We start from the raw sequence: 18,429 nt of genomic DNA on the forward strand, positions 1-18,429 counted from the left end.
ACCACCTAATCCCTCACAATGACATCCCCAGCTACTCTAGCGCGCATAGCAGCGCAAGTCCACATAACCGGAACCCTGATGCCAAAGAACCTCACCGAAAGCCGACTCCTGCTATCCACACTCCAGAAATTCGGAGAAGTAATCACATACCGCAATCTGAAGGTAAGTCGCTACATTTCCAACAAACCACAAGTTCCGGGCAGAAATAACTGAAAACCATAGTACGATACAACAAACAACTCCCCAAACCCCAACCGCCCAATCCTCGCCATCTTCGAAACAGCCGACGCAGCAGAACGCGCAATAACAGCATCACCCATAACCATTCCCGTCCCCCCGTCCACACCCTCGTCCTCGCCTTCACTCCCAACCTCCAAGCTCTCCTCAAATTCAACGAGTAAGCCCCGCTCACTGGTAATTGATATCCAACCCTCGCGCCACAATCACGCCTCAGCACTCAAACGCAGCCCGTTCTACTCGACCTACAATCTCTTCAAGGACAATCCCATTTACGCAGATCTTATAAGCGAGGAAACGGGGATCCCGCTTAAGGAGCTGGCGGATACGCTGCCGAGTAAGAAGTATTCGATTGGTCCTGGGGTTAAGGATAATATTCAGGCGGAGAATCGGCGCATGGGGGCGGCGAGTTTGGTGGATATGTGGAAGGAGCGGATGGGGATTCAGACGGGCAATGGTAACGGGGAGGCAGGGGAAAGGGACGTGGAGGATGCTGGTGGGATTAGGGAGCCTGGTGAACGGGGGAGTGATCTGAAGGATGGGGTTATTTGAGTTGGAGGATCGGCCTTCTCTTGTTTACCCTAGTGGTTATTGGAGAGGGAGGAAACTTTCTTCTTTTGTCACAATGAGGCGAGAGGACAGAGCAAGATGGCAGGAGATGCATTCCGGAACAATGGGTTTGGTTTGCGCTAGGCTGAGGCCCTAGCGGATGGAATACTTTCCCTCTCTGCAATCCTGCTCGTCCTGCAACTGGCCCGGACGAGCTCGTTCATTGACCGGTTGGTCATGACTCATGAGCGCCCGCTTTTTCGCCATCGTCGACCTCAGGCTTCCGCTGCTTGTGATCACTGCACGACCAACATTGAGTGCTGCTGGCAAGACATTGTCAGTGAGCCTGCCCTGCGTAGACCAAGCAATTGGCTATCCGGGGCACCAGACCGGTTCCTGGGGACGGCCAAGGCAGTGTGCAGGGAAGCCCGACGAAACCAAATTGAGTTTGTCAAGTTATACTCGAGAGTTCTCGCTTGCAGACTTTCGATTCATATTCTCACTCGTCGTTCGAATGGCAGAATGTCTCTCTGTGTTGGGTGATGTGGAGCGCTTATATTGGTATATGAGAGTTGAGATAGGAGGTATTACAGCAATCAACTCGAAGATGAGACTACGACCAAGGGCCCAGGTCAGGTTACAAGCCATTTGGACAGCAGTTTGTTGCCGTCAATTCCATAGTCTTCATATTGTAACTGTATGGAAACGATTCACTCGCACTGGATTATAGAACAGAGGACGTCAGAGCTATTGGTCAAGTCGACCATTCACCTCGCTATCAAACCCGGACAAACGCTGTAAAGTAGCATTAGCTCGACGTCCAGCCCCAAAGGTATAGAAAACTTACTGGCATCAATCTGCTGGATATTCGGCAAGGCCAAGCGCACCTTATTCCGATACACAGCTGGCCCATTCAGTTGTAGCGGATTACCCTCGAAGTAAACTGTCTGCAGCTTCTCCTTATCCTTCAGCTCGCGCTCGACTTCCTCAAAGCTTGCAAGCTGGTTATTTGACCCCCACAGCTCCTCTAGGTTCTTTAGTGAGGAAAGATGTTCTAGATGGGAGACCTGGTTGTTGGAGAAGTCGAGTACACGCAGTGACTCGTTGGACTCCAATCCTGAGAGGTCGGTGATGGCGTTGTGGGAGAGGTAGAGCTCTTCGAGCTTCGGGAGGACGGAGAGGCCGGAGATCTTGGTGAGGCGGTTGGATTGGATGGAGATGATGCGTAGGTTGGAGAGGGTATCCAGGTTCTGTGAATGTGTCAACCTTGTTTGCTTGCACTGAATTGTATGGGTGAATTGCCCACCTTCATTTCGACGATCTTATTTTTCCCGAGCCAGAGTTCCTCCAGCGCAGTTAACGTTTCCAGGTTTTCGATTTCCTGCACGATCCCGTGTCAGTTCTATGCTTCAGCCTGTATGCAGCCGTGTAAGTCCACTAACCCGAATCCTGTTCGCGCCCAACTCTAAGTTCTTGATCGCCGTCAATTCATCCAAGCCCTCGATACGTGAGATCTTGTTTTGCACAAAGTAAATCTCGGTCAATTTCTTGAGATGGGAGATGTTCTTGATATGCTTGATCTTATTGAAGCTCAAATCCAAGCTCGTCAAGTTCTGGAACTCCTCCAGGCCCTTCATGTGGGAGATGAGATTATCGTAAAGGTCGAGTTCGGTGAGGGTGGCCGCGACATTGGGAGGGAAGTTGATTCGTGATATTTGGTTTTGGCGCATGCATAGTCTCTATAGAACCCCGTCATATTAGCTATCTGATTAAAGTGCAGGTTTGAAAGCTTCTGGTGAGATTGGCACCATGCGCCACTCGCCCTGACAAAGTAGACTCCGAGCTCGGCAGGGTAGATATACCTGTAGCTTAGGGAAGCGATCCAATTTAAGAGAAGAGATCGACGATATCCGGCAATGCACGAGGTCGATATCCTGCAGAAACCCGATTAGAACGTCGCACGCAGTTGATCAGCAGGAGCAGGCTCGACTTACCTCTGAATTTGGATCCTCATCTGCCAAAAGATCTAAACGGCCATTAGTCAAGCAGCTCACTCCAGCTCAACTCCGAGCAAAGATCCAGAGCGTACCTTCATCCGCCTCAATCTCCTCGACCGGGGGCGCATCCGGATCCGAGTAATCGGAATCCTCCAGGGCTTCCGGGTTTGTGATAACGGCCTTTGGCTCCATTCTCATTTTGCCGTCCCAGCCTTCTTTATTCTTCATGGTTCCAAGAGAGAGTGATGTGGGGGGGGGTGGGTAGTGGCGGGCGGTGGGAATTGCGATTGCAGGGCGATAAGTGGAATTTCTTAGTTTTTGTAGTGGATATGGATCAAGTAAAGTGAACAAAAGGTAGAGAACAAAGAGGAAAGTGTCGAAGAATGAGAAGAAGAAACAATTGACTAAGGTTGACAAGGTTGACAAGGTTGACTCAGGAACTGAAACCCTTTTGGGTTTCGGGAAGGTGGTGACTACATCATTGTCTTAATGCGGCCCCGAGGTACCTTATCTATGAACACTGCTTGGCCTTTTTTAAACACCTTCACTCTTGGATCTTAGCTATGTACAGCTGACAGCTCTGGCTTATCAAACCAATCTAGCAAGGTTAGTGCAAGATTATTAGACACTGCTCACTATGATGAAAACTACCGCCACCTCAGAGAACGCAAATGCAAGCTCAATGATGAGCAGAGATCAAGATCAAGCCAGACTGGCAATATAGTTATGTAAAAATGGAAAAGAGAAGAATAGGCAGATATAGCATGATGATCAGCCTGCAGTATGCATCAAAAAACAGACTTGTTGGGCGAGGGGAGAGAATACACAGACAAGAAAATAGATGGTATGAGGTGTTGAAAGCAAGGGAAAAGGAAAAGAAAGGTGGATTGGGCTCGCTCGGAGCGTATTGTGGTATGGGATGAGATATGAAATACAAATTCAGATTGCAATGAGGAGGGCAGATGATAGATGTGGTGGTCCATATATGATCAACACGTGTAGGAGACGGGCCTCCAACCCAGTAGAATACCTGATCCATCTGGGTTCATGCGGTCGAGGGGAATCAAATCAGCGGTAAACGGGGCACTACCCATCAATGGTAGAAATGCTGGAACACAAAGGAAAAGGCTTTTCTCGCGTAGAAAAGAAAACAATTCGCTCAAAATGGATATCTCAGGCGTGAAGAAGACTCGCTCCCAATCGAGCGATTTACAAGGTGCAGTCCAGGACCATGCTCACGTCTTGGACTTGCGGCCCTGCCAGATCCTCGAGGACGGGGATAAGGTCGAGCAACTCATTGTCGTGGGCGTCGGAAAACCAGCTGCTGATCGGAATCGCGTGCTCGGGGTGGAAGATATAAGAAGTAGGTGAATTATCGATGATGATTGTTTCCTTCAAGTTTCGACCGATTTGTGAGAGGTCCTGGAGACGATTAGTTTGGGTCCATCTCGCCAAGCTCAAAGGGACTTACCTTGACGTAGTTTCCTTGGTGATTATAGCAGCTCTCACGGAACAATCGGTGGTGAACGACGTTGTGAATGTCAAGTTGATCGAGCAGAGGATCGCCGTACTAAACTTCTAGTCAGTGTATCATTCGCCGAGATCATTGACTCCCAACTGACCTTGGAAACCGAGGCAGTGAAAACCACTACTTCATAGAGCTCGCCAACGCGCTTCATGAACGTGTCTACACCAGGACGTTTGATAACGTAGATATTATGGTACTGGCCTTCAATCTCGACCGGAATAGTGAAGTCGGCACGCTCCAAGACCTGTCAAATATGGAGTCAGTGAAATGATCCGACGATGCGCCGGAATGGCATATTCAAGTTCAGACAAAAGCTTACCTTGAAACTGCTGTGAACTAGAGTCTCGTCGAGATCGAGGACTAGACACTTTCGGTCGCTTAGATGGGGCAAAGCGGGCGGGAGCAACGAATGTGCCGCATCCTCAGAGTATCCTCGAGCAGGAGGGCCAGGAGGAGCAGGTGGAAGCGGTGGAGGAGGAGGCACCGCCATGGGTTGTGTGACTTCGTCTTGAGATACAACTTCTTCGGAGTTGTCGGGACTCGAGCCATCGATACCGAAGCTGGTGGGCATGGCGGAGGTTGATGCAGGAGAAAGGTTCTCGATGTCTGATTGACTTCCCAAATCATTGTTGTTTACATCGTTGGTGTCTGGAGCTGTGTGTTGGGCAAGCGGGGCCTGCTCCTCAGTTTGATCCTTCTGACCAGAAGCTTCTGCTTGCGGACCATCCACAGGGCCATCCTTTTGCACGCCAGCCGCTGAAGCCTGGACATTGCGGTTTTCTTCGCCATGCTGATCCGGGCTGACTGTGGAATTTGCCTTCTCATCTAGGTATGGTTCTTTTGACTCTACAGTGCTTGAATCACCAGTTTGAGCCTCTGCTTTGTCTGGGGTGGGTAACCTGTTGGAAACGGGCGCACGCATGGTCGTTTTCTTCGCAGGAACAGCAGTGTCATCTGTATCAATGTCTGATGAGGAACAACAGCCCAAGAAAGCTAAGAGCTTTGAGGGGCCTTTCTTCTGTTGAGGCTTGGAAGAATTATCAGGTGCAGTTGCCACCTCTTTACTCTCCTCCGGATTGGTCCCATCCTGGGTCTGGCGCGAGCGACGGCTGCTTGCCCGACTTTGATCGCGTTTCCGCAGAATGCTCACCTTGGAGCCCCTTCGAGCAGGCTCATCCTGCGCCGCTTCCCCAGCCTTCTCCGACCCCTGTTGTTTGTTGACCTTTGAGGATCGACGCGATGGGATAGGAATCAACAAATGGCGTTTCTTTGGTGCAGTTGCGCCTTCAGTGACAGCCGTGCTCTCTGCCGGTACTGTGGAAGCTGAAGGGTCGGAAGATGCGACAGCAGTTGCGTCCTGGATCTTGGGCGCATCGGTGCCATGACCCTGCTCGGGCTCACCACCTACGGAAGGAACAATGTTAGCTACCTGCCCAACCTCCGAATTCAGAGCCACACAGAACAGGGGCGCATCAACTTACCGATTGCGCCCGAAGGGCCGGAGGTACTCATTGGTGCTTTGTTTGAGGACTCCGGGGCTGAATCTCGCTCTCCACTCATTGGGAATGGGTGGAGTGTCAGGTCGCCGGAGACAGATATATATAAAGGAACAGGTGAAACGAAGCAAAGTCCCAGGTCTGAATGGCCGAGTCAATGCCGGAACTCTCCAAGGATGAGAGCGCGGCTAATGGGGGTAATGTTAACACGGTTCCTGGAATAAGCATGTCCGAACAGACGTTTTGCACGTACCACCTTTGGCCCCGGGAGTGATCACCGGTTATTGCTTCGGAAACAGCAAGCTATTCGGGGAAAACGTGATGTGCAGGCTCGCGTTCGCAGGAGGGTATTCGGGGGAGGAGCCGTCGAGAGGAGTCGGGGGCGGTCACGTGGGGGAAGGGGAAATGGGATTTCCTTCCTTTTGGTGTTTTTCTACGCTAACCAGGTCGAACCAGACTAACAAGGCACAGGGGCCCTTTTTACGCACTATTCTAAGCCCTCAGCGGCTACGGCTAATACTGTTATCACGGTACAGTACTCGGTCGATCCTGCTTTTGCATGTAACCTACATGAGGTTCCTGCTTATATTACGAGTTGCTTTCTCTCCTACTTCTGACTTGTCCCCTGGAAGGGTCTGGACCAAAAACAAGGCGAATCACTTGAGGGGATCCCGATCGGGGTCTGTGGGGGGTCATCTGTATTATTGTGGATATTGCTGTGATTGTTATGTGTGGCCCCTTTTTTATGGCCACTCAGATGGCAGAAGGAGGAGCTATGGCCCTCTACAACGTGATTGATTGATGTGACCTCAAGTTGTTGCCAGTCCAGAAACTACATGTCAGCCGCAGACTGGGTTATACCCAGTTGTTGGTGATCGAGGTCTATGTACGGGGTGGATAGGTTGGAATGTCTCATTTCATTGGGGATGTAAGCAAAACAAAGAATCATGAGTCTTTGGAAGAAAAGTGAAGAAATCTGACCCCTGTTTGCCCTGGGATTCGCACTCGTATTATTATTCTCAAGTCTACTTCATCCGCTTCCTCAGAAAAATTGTTTAATTGCCTAGTTGCCTATTAGAAGGCCATTATTGCCTGGGAGAGACGCTCCGAAGTGGCGGCGAAGCAGGGAACCAGGGCAGGAACGGAACAGTCAGCTTCCCCACGTGAGCTGCTTCTCCGCAATTCCGAGGTTCACATGCAATGACATCGATCAAGCCAACTTCACTTCAGCTTGAGATGCATTCTCTACGGGTTGGAACATCAACAACCTCATGGCCTTCCGAAGAGTTTAGGGTCTCAGCTACCTCGTGAGTCGGAGGTCTCAGGCCATTTGAATATGGCCGTCCAATCAACCCTTCGGCGCCCGGAGGATCCTCTCCTGGCGTTGTATCGCCATTACTCTGACCTCGTACGTTCGAAACTTCGCCATACGTCGAAAACAACGCGCTTGATTGCAACAATAGCCCTCCTGTTCTCTATCATCGGCACGGGCTATGGGGGATACAGTTGGTTCCGAGGGCGGGCCAAGGAGCGTGCTCAGGGCCGCCGTCTATTGCGCCGGAACTCTGGTCTCCGGGGCAAAGATGGATCTCGTACTATCTATGTACCATACAAGGACTCTCTAACCTCCAAGGTCTTGATTCATCCCACCAAACCTACCACATTTGACGCCCATCGACGACTGTTCCTCAACCCTCCAGCATCGACTCGCAGCAAAGATGACGGCTCGAGCCAAATCCCTCCACCCACAGCCAAACCAGGGCTGAATTTGGCATTCCTCCATCAATTTCTGAGCTTGGGTAGTATCATGGTACCGCGATGGGGAAGCAAAGAGACTGGGTTGCTGATGAGCCATGGTTTCTTCCTCTTGATGAGAACGTATCTTTCGCTCTTGATCGCACGGCTTGATGGTGAGATTGTGAGGGATCTGGTTGCTGGCAAAGGGAAGGCTTTCCTCTGGGGTATCCTCAAGTGGTGTGGAATTGGAACCCTTGCTTCGTACACCAACGCGATGATCAAATTCCTCCAGGCAAAGGTGTCCATCGCCTTCCGCACCCGGTTAACACGCTATATCCACGACTTATACCTAACCGACAATAATAACTACTATAAATTGATGAACCTGGACGGCGGAATCGGCCAAGGTCCCGACCAGTTCATCACACAAGATCTCACACTGTTCTGTACAGCTGCTGCATCACTGTACTCCTCGATGGGCAAGCCGTTGGTGGATCTGTTCGTATTCAACTATCAACTTTACCGCTCACTTGGTCCCCTTGCCCTGAGCGGCATTTTGGCCGGGTACTTCAGCACAGCTGTGGTGCTTCGGAAACTATCACCGCCATTCGGAAAGCTCAAGGCAGTAGAGGGCAAGAAGGAAGGGGATTTCCGCGGCTTGCACTCCAGACTCCTAGCCAACGCCGAAGAGATCTCGTTCTACGGTGGGGCTGATATTGAGCGGGTCTTCCTAGTCAGAAGCTTCAAGGACCTACAGCGATGGATGGAGGGCATTTACAGTCTCAAGATCCGCTACAACATGCTCGAAGATATGATCCTGAAATACTCTTGGTCAGCGTTTGGGTATTTGGTCACTTCCCTGCCCGTCTTCCTTCCCGCCTGGGGTGGCATGGGCGGTGCAATGGAGCTGGCCGATGCACCCGAAGGAATGAGCCGCGAGCGTGGCCGTATGAAGGATTTCATCACCAACAAACGACTGATGCTTTCCCTTGCCGACGCTGGAGGCCGCATTATGTACAGCATCAAGGACATCTCAGAGCTCGCTGGCTACACATCCCGTGTCTACGGTCTCATTGCCACCCTGCACCGTGTTCATGCCGATGCTTATTACACCCCTCGGGGTTCACATCCCGAACTATACTCCCTTGCCGATACTCAAGGCACTACCCACAATGGCTTCGACGGGGTCCGCCTGGAGCAGGTCCCCATCGTCGCCCCCTCCCTCCATCCAATGGGCGGCGACGAGCTCGTCGAGTCTCTCTCCTTCATCGTCCATTCGGGTGACCACCTCCTCATTTCAGGGCCAAATGGAGTCGGTAAGTCCGCAATTCCGCGCATCGTGGCCGGACTTTGGCCCGTCTACCGTGGATTGGTCAGCCGTCCTCGAAACTTTGGCCTTGATGGCATCATGTTCCTCCCCCAGCGACCGTATCTCAGCGTTGGCACTCTGCGTGACCAAGTGATCTACCCGCACACGGAGATTGATATGCGCGAAGCCGGCGAGACAGACGCAACTCTGCAGAAGGTCCTCGACGACGCCCATCTGGGTTACCTTCCACAGCGCGAAGGCGGCTGGGACGCTCGCAAGGAATGGAAGGACGTCTTGAGTGGCGGCGAGAAGCAGCGCATGGGTATGGCCCGTCTCTTCTACCACGAGCCGCGGTACGCGTTTATGGACGAAGGCACCTCGGCTGTCTCTTCCGACGTTGAGGGCTTGCTGTACGATAAAGCCAAGGAGCGTGGAATTACTCTCATCACCATCTCGACTCGCGCGTCTTTGAAGAAGTACCACACCTATAACCTGACTCTTGGCCTGGGCGCCGAAGGCGAGACCTGGGAGTTCGAGAGAATTGGCACCGAGAAGGAGAAGCTGGGCGTCGAGAAGGAGCTGCAGGAGCTGCGGAAGCGTCTGGATAAGGTGGATGAATGGAAGCAGCGTCGCGAGGAGATTGAGCGAGAGCTTCAGAAGGTTTGGGCTAATGGTAGTGAAATCGCACCGCCGCCTTACCAGGAAGAAGAGCACTCTGGCTCCGAGGATCTCATCGAAGAAACGGCAAATCGATTTTACACAGTTTAGATGTTTGGGAATATGAGATGTCTTCTAATTGTCTACTCTACTGGGAATCGCACCCTTCATGCGGATAGATTATTCGGCAGCACTCAGGGCAACTCACCTTCTTCATAAGTGCCCGCATCTTTGAGCCAATTCTCGACAAGCTTCAGACGCCAGCTGTAGCCGTCGCGTTCAGTGTATACCCCGGCTGTCAGGCTAAGTACTCATATCCCCATCGCTAGCAGCAGTCATGGGGATTACGACCATATTGTCATCGAATGAAGACATGTTAGTCTTCCCCACTGGGAAGCCCAGGTGAGTTCCGATGGGAGAGTGAGGTTGTTCGGTGATGATGATGGAACAACCAACCTGGAGAGTTCAGAACTGAGAAGTCGATAAATAGAGAGCAAAGCAGCAGTATGTACGAACTCACTACGAAGCTGAAGATGGGTAATCATGGCAGTATCGTTATCGCGTTATCGCGTTATCGATAAAGGCCTCCACAATGGGAAAACCAAATGCATGAAGCACGTGTTCTCCATAGTTCATCTTGTCAACAACTCTCCTCAGCTTTAGCTTCGTACATACCACCGTTGAGCCCTCTATTTATCGACTTCTGAGTTCAGAATTCTCCGGTTGGTTGTTCCATCATCACCATCGAACAACCTCACTCTCCCATCGGAACTCACCTGGGCTTCCCAGTGGGGAAGAGTGAAAGACGAACATGTCTTCGTTCGATGATAATATGGTCGTAATCCCCATGACTGCTGCTAGTGATGGGGATATGAGTACTTGGCCTGACAGCCCATACACTGAACGAGACGACTACAGCTGGCGTCTGAATCTTGCAGAGAATTGGCTCAAAGATGCGGGCACTTATGAAGAAGGTGAGTTGTCTCAGTCTCTCAGATGCTCTGATAAATAAATTATTGTGCATGTTCTTATAGCTTGCTGTTTGTGTTTGCTTATTGTTATGCGCATTGTTACGCGCACACACGCTGGGTTCCTGCGGCTTACCCTCTGTCCAGCTGTTGTGTTGCCCTTTGTGTTTTGTCTTTCCACCTCCATCCTCTCCTCTCACATTGAAAGTTCAGTGTCTCTACTTCCATACTAACAAATCACATCAAAGGCGTGACTCATATTATTGAGAAGTTGCCAGACGGATACTGCCTGTTCGAGCGGCCTCGTGTTGGCGGCCGCCTCGTGGTGAGTGTCTCTGGGTTTGATAACTTAGTTCTAGCTAACGGACTCGTGAAAGAAGGATTGTTTTTTATTCGGGCATCCGAGTGGAAAGTATTTTAGGACACGTATTGCCTTCTTGCCCCATTTTCTCGCCTTAGTCAAGGGAACACTTGACAGCTGCCCGTGCAAGCCGTGTGCCACTTACCGGAAAATGAAAGAAAAGGGCTCAGCTGTGAGGCCAGTGGCAAGGACCGGTGTGCCGCCACCATGTGAGTACCCATTACCCCAGTGGAACAAATCATACACTAACAAGCCCCCGAGCCGACAATACGCGCCAACCCACCGACGCCGAAGGCCCAGATTACTGGCGAACGTATGTCATGAAATTGCTAGACAATGGCGAGATTGATGAAGCTGTTGAGCAACCGCTCAATTTCGACTGGGTTCTGACTCACGAATGGATTACTGATTACTGTGTGAAACTGATCTTTGATCCTGCTTACGTCCCGCGACGTGGTGAGCTTGTTCTCTGGATCTGGGACGGTCTCGAAGACGGTAGTCTAACGCTCAATCCCGCGACTGGGCGTTATGAAATCCTTGGCAATGACGACCTTTGGCGTGGTGTGCCTTATTGGCGTGCAGGTGTAGTGACCCAAACGCCTGAAAATGACACGCACACGTGGGACATTGTGGAAACACCCGACCACCCACGCGGTCTGAGTTACTCTGGGTTCCGTGTGGAGACTCTACCAGACCCTCTGGGCACTGACAAGTCATATTCGAAGCACTACACTTACGTTCCGCTGCGGAATATCAGGCCTTTCAACGCCTGGCAAATCTTTCTCAAGGACCAGGACCGGGACAAGGCGCACCCATCTATTGAAAACGCCATGACCGTGATGTCCTCCTGGAGCGTGGTGAGCAAATATCACATAGTCGGCAAAGACCGAAATTGCAGTATCCACTGCCAGGGCATCTTCATCGGTAGCGAACTCCTCGTCGTCGGGGACACCATACGTCTGAAACCAGAGGGCTTCCAACACTCCGATCTCAAATCCGGAAAAATCCCCAAGATAACCGACGTAATGGTTATCACAAAGATCTCCTTGCGACTGATAGAATGCATCGACGACGACCCAGAGCAGCTAGCCAAGCACTACGCAGTTCTTCTCTCCGGCCTGGTGTATACCAACGACCCATCACGCGTCCGCAAGTCCCGCACATTCCCCGACCCAACAGGCGACGACAACCCTAAACCCCTCACCCCCAACCAGGCAATCACCGCCTTCCGCCAGGTCAGCATCTGCGATTACGGCCCCTGGTACAAGATGGCCAACGGCCGCAATTGCAACGTCACCCCGCAGGTCGTCATCGGCCGTTGCTACGAGCCTCTCGCCGCAGAACTGCTGTTCGGCGCGCACGGTCTAGACTACGATCTCTCCGGCGTCATGGAGGGCCGCAACTTCTCCGCGCAGGTCGACGCTCGCATCCCAGAAGGCAATACATGGTTCTGGGGCGATTGTCGTGTCGAAACACTGGGTGTGACGGAGCTCTGCGGTATCGAGTGCGGGCGTACAGCTCCGCAGCGCGATGACCCGAAAAAATGGCAGGCTATCATGAGGATGGCACGCGGCGAGTCTAGCGCTGCGCTCCGTCGTCAGGCTCAGATTCCTGCGTCCGAGCCTCCCGCGAGGGCTGCTTCTTCGTCCTCTGTCTCGAAGGGAAAGTCGAAGGGTGGGTTTGCCCAGGTTTCTCAGACCAGTAAAATGGTTGGCGTTGGTCTTGGTGGTGAGACTGAGGAAAATGATGATGACTATTACGATGATGACAGTGACATGACCGATGAGGAGTCTGCTGATATTCCGGGTCCGCCTCCTTCGGCCGGCCATGATGTCGCGACTGAGAGCGACAGCATGGACGATCTTGCATAGTTTGCTTTCTGTTCTGATGTTGGTGTTGATGTTGATTTTCATTCTTTCTGTTTGATGATTCCTGTATGATTTGTCCGATTGCTTTTTCCGTTTCCCTTTTAGCGGCATATCCATGATACCCGGGGTGTTTACGGGGGGTGCTTCTAAGGTCTGTTCATGATTCTGTTCAGGAGCTTGTATGTAGTCACAATGAAACATTATTCTTAGCATAGGTATGAGTTGGCTGATCCTGTTACCTGTAGAGGTTGATTCTATGCTGCTCAGAGTACTCGACGCCTGAACCACAGAGCATACAACGAGGACACGTTATTCTAGACAATATGCATGGATACTCATTTCGAGACGAAGACGCAAAGCCATAAACGTTGCTTAATTTAAATCTACGCTCTAATCTCCTGACCCATCCGACATGATGATATCTAAATCTAATATAAAAAGAATAGAAAGAACCAAGCCCCAGGGCCCAGAAGAGCCTTAAACAGAGTCCCCAGCAGAATCCCGTCTAGCAGCACGCGCCTTCTCCGACCAAGGGAAGTGAATAACAGGCGGCAACCAGAAGCTATTACTATCATCCGCCATACCGGCGAAAGCATTATACCAAGCCAAGAAGGCGCCCAGAAGCGCAAAAAGACCGCCAGCCTTGATCAAGTTGTGATTCGGCATTCCGCCCTCGTTGAAATAGTACCCGAGGGCCAGCAGGAGAAGGGCGATATCGACAAAGAAGAAGAGGGAGAAGAAGGCTACGGTTGATTTGAGGGTGAGGGATGTGACGATTGTTGTGAAGATGAACCAGCCCTGAGAAACATTAGCATCTGTTTTCTGTAGGGATGTGGCTGGGATTTGTGATTTGTCAAAGGGGAATGGAAGTAAGGGAAGTAAACATACGAATAGATACAGCGCGAAGGAATTGTAGAACATAGTTGGAGACCCGCCATCGGCTTTTTCGAGAGCACCCATGATATTGAACCCGCCGGGAATGAAGGTGATGGCCAGTGACATCCAGAAACCGCCATACGACGAGAGGACGGTTGCACCGAAGGTGTTTCCGACGGCCATTTCCCTGTTGCAAGTTAGTGCCATTCCATTTCCGATTCGTTCATGAGGTATACTATACATACCACATGCCAGCTAGGAGCTGCACAAGACCGCCGTAAGCCAAGGCAGGCGCGACGACTATGTTTGGCTCGGTGATACCTCTAACGCCCATGTTGAGACAGCCCAGAACAAAAGTAGTGAGAGCGAAAGCGCAGAGACCCAATGGGGCGGGATTGGCGAGCTTGCGATCCTTGGGCAGTTTGTATAGACCCGGTTGCAAATCACCGCCGAAGGCAGGGTAGCGGCTTGATGCCGTGTTGACGTGTGCTAAGGGGCCGAAGTGGCCATTATCGTAGTCCTCGGTTGAGGTGGAGGAGTTTTGGGTGTCTTTGACACTGATTCCTTCGTTTTCGTAGGCAGTCATGATAGGGTAGAGAGCAGTGTCGTATAGTCTATAGAAGGGGAGAATTGAGAAAAAGCAAGAGAAAAGAAAGGAGTAAGGACAATCACACAGCAATGCTAGATACTTTCTTCTCAGGCATGGCGAATTCCATCTTCTTAAGTAGACGCAGCAGCATTGCAAACAGAATCAACATCGAGTGCGGAACCAAAGCTCCTCTGGTCCGCGGGGAAGATCAACTACCTGATAGTGCGGGGGAGGGGCCCAGCTCAAAATTGAGGATACCGAGATAAGGAGAACGATGGCATTCTATTCTGATGGTCATGTTGTGTTGTGGATTTGTTGTGGACATCTGTGTTGAGGCCCAAACCTTCAAAGTCAATGGGTAGTGGAGACCATATAGTTCCGTCCGTCCGGTAGACGATCATTATGCGGCGAGAAGTGATGCATCAACTTATCAAGTCAAGATCAACGTGTAGATCTCATTCCGTGAGGATATGGGGTAGAGTGTGGAGATCCCCAGGGAGGTGGATCTTGGATCTAGTTGTAACAGGGTCAATGACGGGGTGGCCAGGCCCACAACTTCCACTACTCCAACCACACCAGTGAACCAAATGATGTCCATCGGGGGTTCAGGGTGCATCTTTCTCTTGGCAGGTCTCAGGAGCTTAATCAATGCCGAGAATTAGAAAAGAATGTGCCGAAATCAATTGAAGAGTTGCCGCGTTGCGTCACTATGTACTTGATCTCGTGGTTGAATCATCGAGGGTCATTTTCCCCAGGACTTGACGATCCCTAAAAGCATGCAATTAGGCTCAAATCTAGGTACCGAGTAATGACAATCGTAGTACTGTATCGACTCAATAATTCTTCTGCACAACCCCTCTAGCAAACTCCGCAAAGCTCAATCCAGGCTGCACCTCCTCGGCCAGATTCGGCTGCGTAAACACAGCAAGCGTATTTCTCGCAATCTTCTGTCCAGGACTCGCCTTAGCCCCCTTCACAAAATGGGGCACAGCCAAGAACTTTCCATGCGTGATGAGCTGCAAGGCCTCACCAGTCTGGAAAGCCAGACAATCCCTAGGGATATTGACTTTAACAATTTGATCAGTGCGCGAACGGATGTACAGTCCAGCCGAAGGATCGGGGGAACGGGGAAGTTCGGGGAGAGGGGCAGAAGCAGACCCCTCTGCATCCAGCGTCGGAGGAGAAACAGCCTCGTCGAGGAACATGGCCGATGTCAAGCCCGTCAGACAGCCATGGTCAACATGCGTAGCGCACCAGTCATCGTCACTCTCTGATTCAGCTTCCTCGTTTCCAGGGAAATAATGCAGGAGTCGCGCTTTGGTTGTCAGACTAGTCGTGACAACGTGGTGCAAATATCCAGGCTTGTAACCCTCGATGTTGGCTTCTGCATACCGGTCACAGGCCTTGGCAACCAGGGCCGCAGTATCGATGATCAGTCCACAGAGAGATTCCACACTACTCCTGAATTCGGGGAGCTTCTCTGGTGATGGCCAGATGTTTGGTGCAGTATACTGGGGCAGATCTGGGAAATCATCCGCTGGAGCACTGTCTAGAGACGGGTCCTGGTAGAAGGCGCAATTCACATAGTACGAGCCCTTCAGGGTGTCGAAGTGGCCTGATTTCAGGGTTTCTTTGCCACAGGACCAGCCGACCAAGTATTTGGATTCTGGGCTAGTGAGGGTCTCTATGTGGAGGTTAGTCTTTCTGCTGGGCATGGTGGGGGGAGGGGGGATATCTGTCTGGGGTATGGGGTAATGGAAACCGACCCAGCTCGGATTGCGGGAATGCCGCTAGGTATGAGGCATTGGAGAGAACCTTTTTGCGTAATATCGTGAAGGCTGAAGGGAGGTCTTTGACAATGATGATACCCAGGGAGGAGGGACCAAAAGCTGCCGTCAACGTGTCGAAGGATACAGTTCCTGGGAGTTGAGTATCTCCTTATAAGTTAATCTGGACAAGAGATTTGGACTTACCATCTACAAGTTCCTGTAGACTGACTGTAACGGCCTGAGCCACGGGTGCGTCAATAGCCATGGTGAAGATGTGAGGTGAAGAAATCAACTCCCCCGCTTCGTGTCAATATCACGGCTACTCACGGTGGAAGGTTCGCACTAAAATCGACCGATGTTACTTGACGCAGGGATTGAAAAATTATGCGTTCATCTTCGCGAATATCGTACAAGTCACCAAATTATTCTATATACTACTCAACTGCCCCGTCTGGTTACAGCCCTGAGGTTGCCAAAAGGCAACACATCATTAATTCGCTTAGCCCCCGTAAACAACATAACGAGACGGTCAACACCACATCCCCAACCACCCGTTGAAGGTAGGCCCCACTCCAAGGCTTCGAGGTAACTCTCATCAATCCCACCAGGCTCACCGGCATCTTTGCCGAACCGCAGCTGGTCTTCGAATTTGCGACGCTGCTCGAATGGCGAATTCTCCTCCTCGTATGTATTCACCACTTCCTTGCCTTCGATGAAGAGTTCACCGCGCGCGGCAACGCGCTGCTTGGTTGTTGGGTGGATGAAGGATTTGGAAAGTGGGGAGAGGCATTCGGGTGGGTTGATGATGAAGGTTGGGTCGATGCATTGGGGTTCGACGTAGATGCTGCATAGCTCGTCAAGGAGACGAGGGAGGGTCGGATTGGAAGGTAATGGGTGAGAGAGTTCGCTGAAGAGGGTTGTGACTTTGTCCAAGGCGTCGGGGGATTCCAGGTCGGGCAGTTTGTGGCCTGTGGCTTCTTCGATGCCGGTGATGAAGTCGATGCGACGGAATGGCGCAGCGAAGTTGGCGCTGGTGGGGTTGAGAGTGGCGGTTGTATTTGAGGCGCGGATGTGGGCTGCCATGCCGGAGAGAAGGTCCTCGGTCATGGTCATTAGGTTCTCGAGGTTGGCGTATGCGTGGTAAAATTCGCAGGTGGTGAATTCTGGGTTGTGCGTCTTGTCCAGTCCTGCAGTTCATCAGCTTTGCTAGTCACAGATCCTCTTTATCTGCTTGAACATACCCTCATTCCGGAACGACGGTCCGATCTCAAAGACCTTGTCGAATCCACCGACCACCAGCCGCTTGAGCCATAGCTCTGGTGCAATTCTCAGCGACAGCTGACGGTCCGAGAACTCAGTGGCGTAGGTGTAGAATGGACGAGCAATCGCGCCGCCAGCCACAGACCCGATGATCGGGGTGCTAACCTCCATAAAGGAGCGGTCGACAAAGAACTGACGCAGATACTGTATGAGAGCCGCGCGAATTCGAATGATATCCGCCGTGGCAGGATCAGCCAGGAACTGGACATGGCGAGGGTACGGGGAGGTCTCGTGTTCAGCATCGTGGACGGGGATATCGTGCAGACACGGCGAGAGTAGCTGCGGTAACTCACTCGCGTCGATAGTGAGCTCGCCTCGACCCGTGCGGTGCGGTCTACCGGTTACAGCTAAACAGGGGGTTTAGCGGGCGACACTCGAGTCAAGCCGGGCAAAGACACATACAGAAAGCGTCACCACGACGCAGAAGCCGGTAGAACTTCTTGAAATCCTCGGGGGAAACACTCTCCAGACGACGCTTGTTGCACATCACCTGGAGTTTATGGCCGTCTTGCACGATATCGAAGAAGATCAATTTGCTTCCCGCGAGTCTATAGGTACGGATTCTTCCTACTAATCTAAGTACATGGGCATTGCAAAGGCCAGACGGCAGAACCTACCAGAGACGATGACCGTGTCTTCTACTGAATCATTGTCGGCCAGCTCGGCATAGCGAGAACGAAACTCGGCGCAGCTTACTGTGCGCTTGTCCACCGCGAGGCGAGGGTATGGGTCTGCACAGGCATCTTTGATCTGCTGTATCCGCTCTTGCAGGGCCTTTCTTGGAACTGCTGCAGAGCTACTCTTCCGGGCTGTCTGTGTGGTTAGTTGTGATGCGAGGGAAATCTGAACGCGAGGCTGGCTAGCAAGTCGTAATCCTGCACTGAAATTTTCGGGTCAGCAATGTTCGAAACAAGAGACACAATTGATGCCAAAAAAATAAGCATTGAGCTTCAGATAAAATCCAGTACGTTCAAATGTCTCGAAAGACATCACTGTAGCGGTTCTAATGCGGGGATAGATCATCATATAAGGGGTAACAGGAACAGAGGGAAAGTGTAGAGAGAATAAGAGGCAAATCTTACCTAGTCCGTAGGCCAAAGCCTGCAGCCCATCTAGGGCGAATTGAATGCATAGCAAATTGGCTTCACATTGTTGAAGAAGAGGAAGA

General features: G+C 51.5%; 8 protein-coding genes across 8 annotated transcripts; 3 read left to right on the top strand and 5 right to left on the bottom strand.

The window, feature by feature from the left end:
• Window positions 1–18: 18 nt before the first annotated feature.
• On the top strand, window positions 19–789 carry N7515_001464 (uncharacterized protein; the record flags this gene model as incomplete). Its single annotated transcript, XM_056662208.1, has 2 exons — window positions 19–162; window positions 223–789. 2 exons carry the CDS (start codon window positions 19–21, stop codon window positions 787–789), a joined length of 711 nt encoding a protein of 236 aa, XP_056524321.1.
• Window positions 790–1,564: 775 nt separating this feature from the next.
• Window positions 1,565–3,011, bottom strand: N7515_001465 (putative protein phosphatase PP1 regulatory subunit Sds22; the record flags this gene model as incomplete). Its single annotated transcript, XM_056662209.1, has 7 exons — window positions 1,565–1,581; window positions 1,634–2,036; window positions 2,093–2,167; window positions 2,229–2,525; window positions 2,649–2,720; window positions 2,781–2,812; window positions 2,876–3,011. 7 exons carry the CDS (start codon window positions 3,009–3,011, stop codon window positions 1,565–1,567), a joined length of 1,032 nt encoding a protein of 343 aa, XP_056524322.1.
• Window positions 3,012–3,992: 981 nt separating this feature from the next.
• On the bottom strand, window positions 3,993–5,871 carry psrA (putative general stress response phosphoprotein phosphatase Psr1/2; the record flags this gene model as incomplete). The annotated part of the gene is made up of 5 exons (XM_056662210.1): window positions 3,993–4,205; window positions 4,255–4,353; window positions 4,406–4,555; window positions 4,631–5,715; window positions 5,793–5,871. The coding sequence occupies 5 exons, from the start codon at window positions 5,869–5,871 to the stop codon at window positions 3,993–3,995; spliced, it is 1,626 nt and encodes a 541-aa protein (XP_056524323.1).
• A 1,272-nt stretch (window positions 5,872–7,143) lies between these two features.
• pxa1 (putative peroxisomal ABC transporter (PXA1)) lies at window positions 7,144–9,621 on the top strand (the record flags this gene model as incomplete). Its single annotated transcript, XM_056662211.1, has 1 exon — window positions 7,144–9,621. The coding sequence occupies one exon, from the start codon at window positions 7,144–7,146 to the stop codon at window positions 9,619–9,621; it is 2,478 nt and encodes an 825-aa protein (XP_056524324.1).
• Window positions 9,622–10,321: 700 nt separating this feature from the next.
• On the top strand, window positions 10,322–12,710 carry N7515_001468 (uncharacterized protein; the record flags this gene model as incomplete). Its single annotated transcript, XM_056662212.1, has 4 exons — window positions 10,322–10,484; window positions 10,727–10,803; window positions 10,856–11,048; window positions 11,101–12,710. 4 exons carry the CDS (start codon window positions 10,322–10,324, stop codon window positions 12,708–12,710), a joined length of 2,043 nt encoding a protein of 680 aa, XP_056524325.1.
• A 474-nt stretch (window positions 12,711–13,184) lies between these two features.
• N7515_001469 (acetate uptake transporter family protein) lies at window positions 13,185–14,169 on the bottom strand (the record flags this gene model as incomplete). Its single annotated transcript, XM_056662213.1, has 2 exons — window positions 13,185–13,770; window positions 13,829–14,169. The coding sequence occupies 2 exons, from the start codon at window positions 14,167–14,169 to the stop codon at window positions 13,185–13,187; spliced, it is 927 nt and encodes a 308-aa protein (XP_056524326.1).
• Window positions 14,170–15,005: 836 nt separating this feature from the next.
• On the bottom strand, window positions 15,006–16,206 carry N7515_001470 (uncharacterized protein; the record flags this gene model as incomplete). Its single annotated transcript, XM_056662214.1, has 3 exons — window positions 15,006–15,856; window positions 15,939–16,091; window positions 16,146–16,206. The coding sequence occupies 3 exons, from the start codon at window positions 16,204–16,206 to the stop codon at window positions 15,006–15,008; spliced, it is 1,065 nt and encodes a 354-aa protein (XP_056524327.1).
• A 173-nt stretch (window positions 16,207–16,379) lies between these two features.
• N7515_001471 (uncharacterized protein) lies at window positions 16,380–18,393 on the bottom strand (the record flags this gene model as incomplete). Its single annotated transcript, XM_056662215.1, has 5 exons — window positions 16,380–17,128; window positions 17,183–17,608; window positions 17,664–17,828; window positions 17,879–18,141; window positions 18,344–18,393. 5 exons carry the CDS (start codon window positions 18,391–18,393, stop codon window positions 16,380–16,382), a joined length of 1,653 nt encoding a protein of 550 aa, XP_056524328.1.
• Window positions 18,394–18,429: the final 36 nt, after the last annotated feature.

The sequence above is a fragment of the Penicillium bovifimosum genome (assembly GCF_028826915.1).
Source record: "Penicillium bovifimosum strain IBT 22155 chromosome Unknown utg000002l_segment0_segment0, whole genome shotgun sequence".
NCBI classification, from domain to species: Eukaryota; Fungi; Ascomycota; class Eurotiomycetes; order Eurotiales; family Aspergillaceae; genus Penicillium; species Penicillium bovifimosum.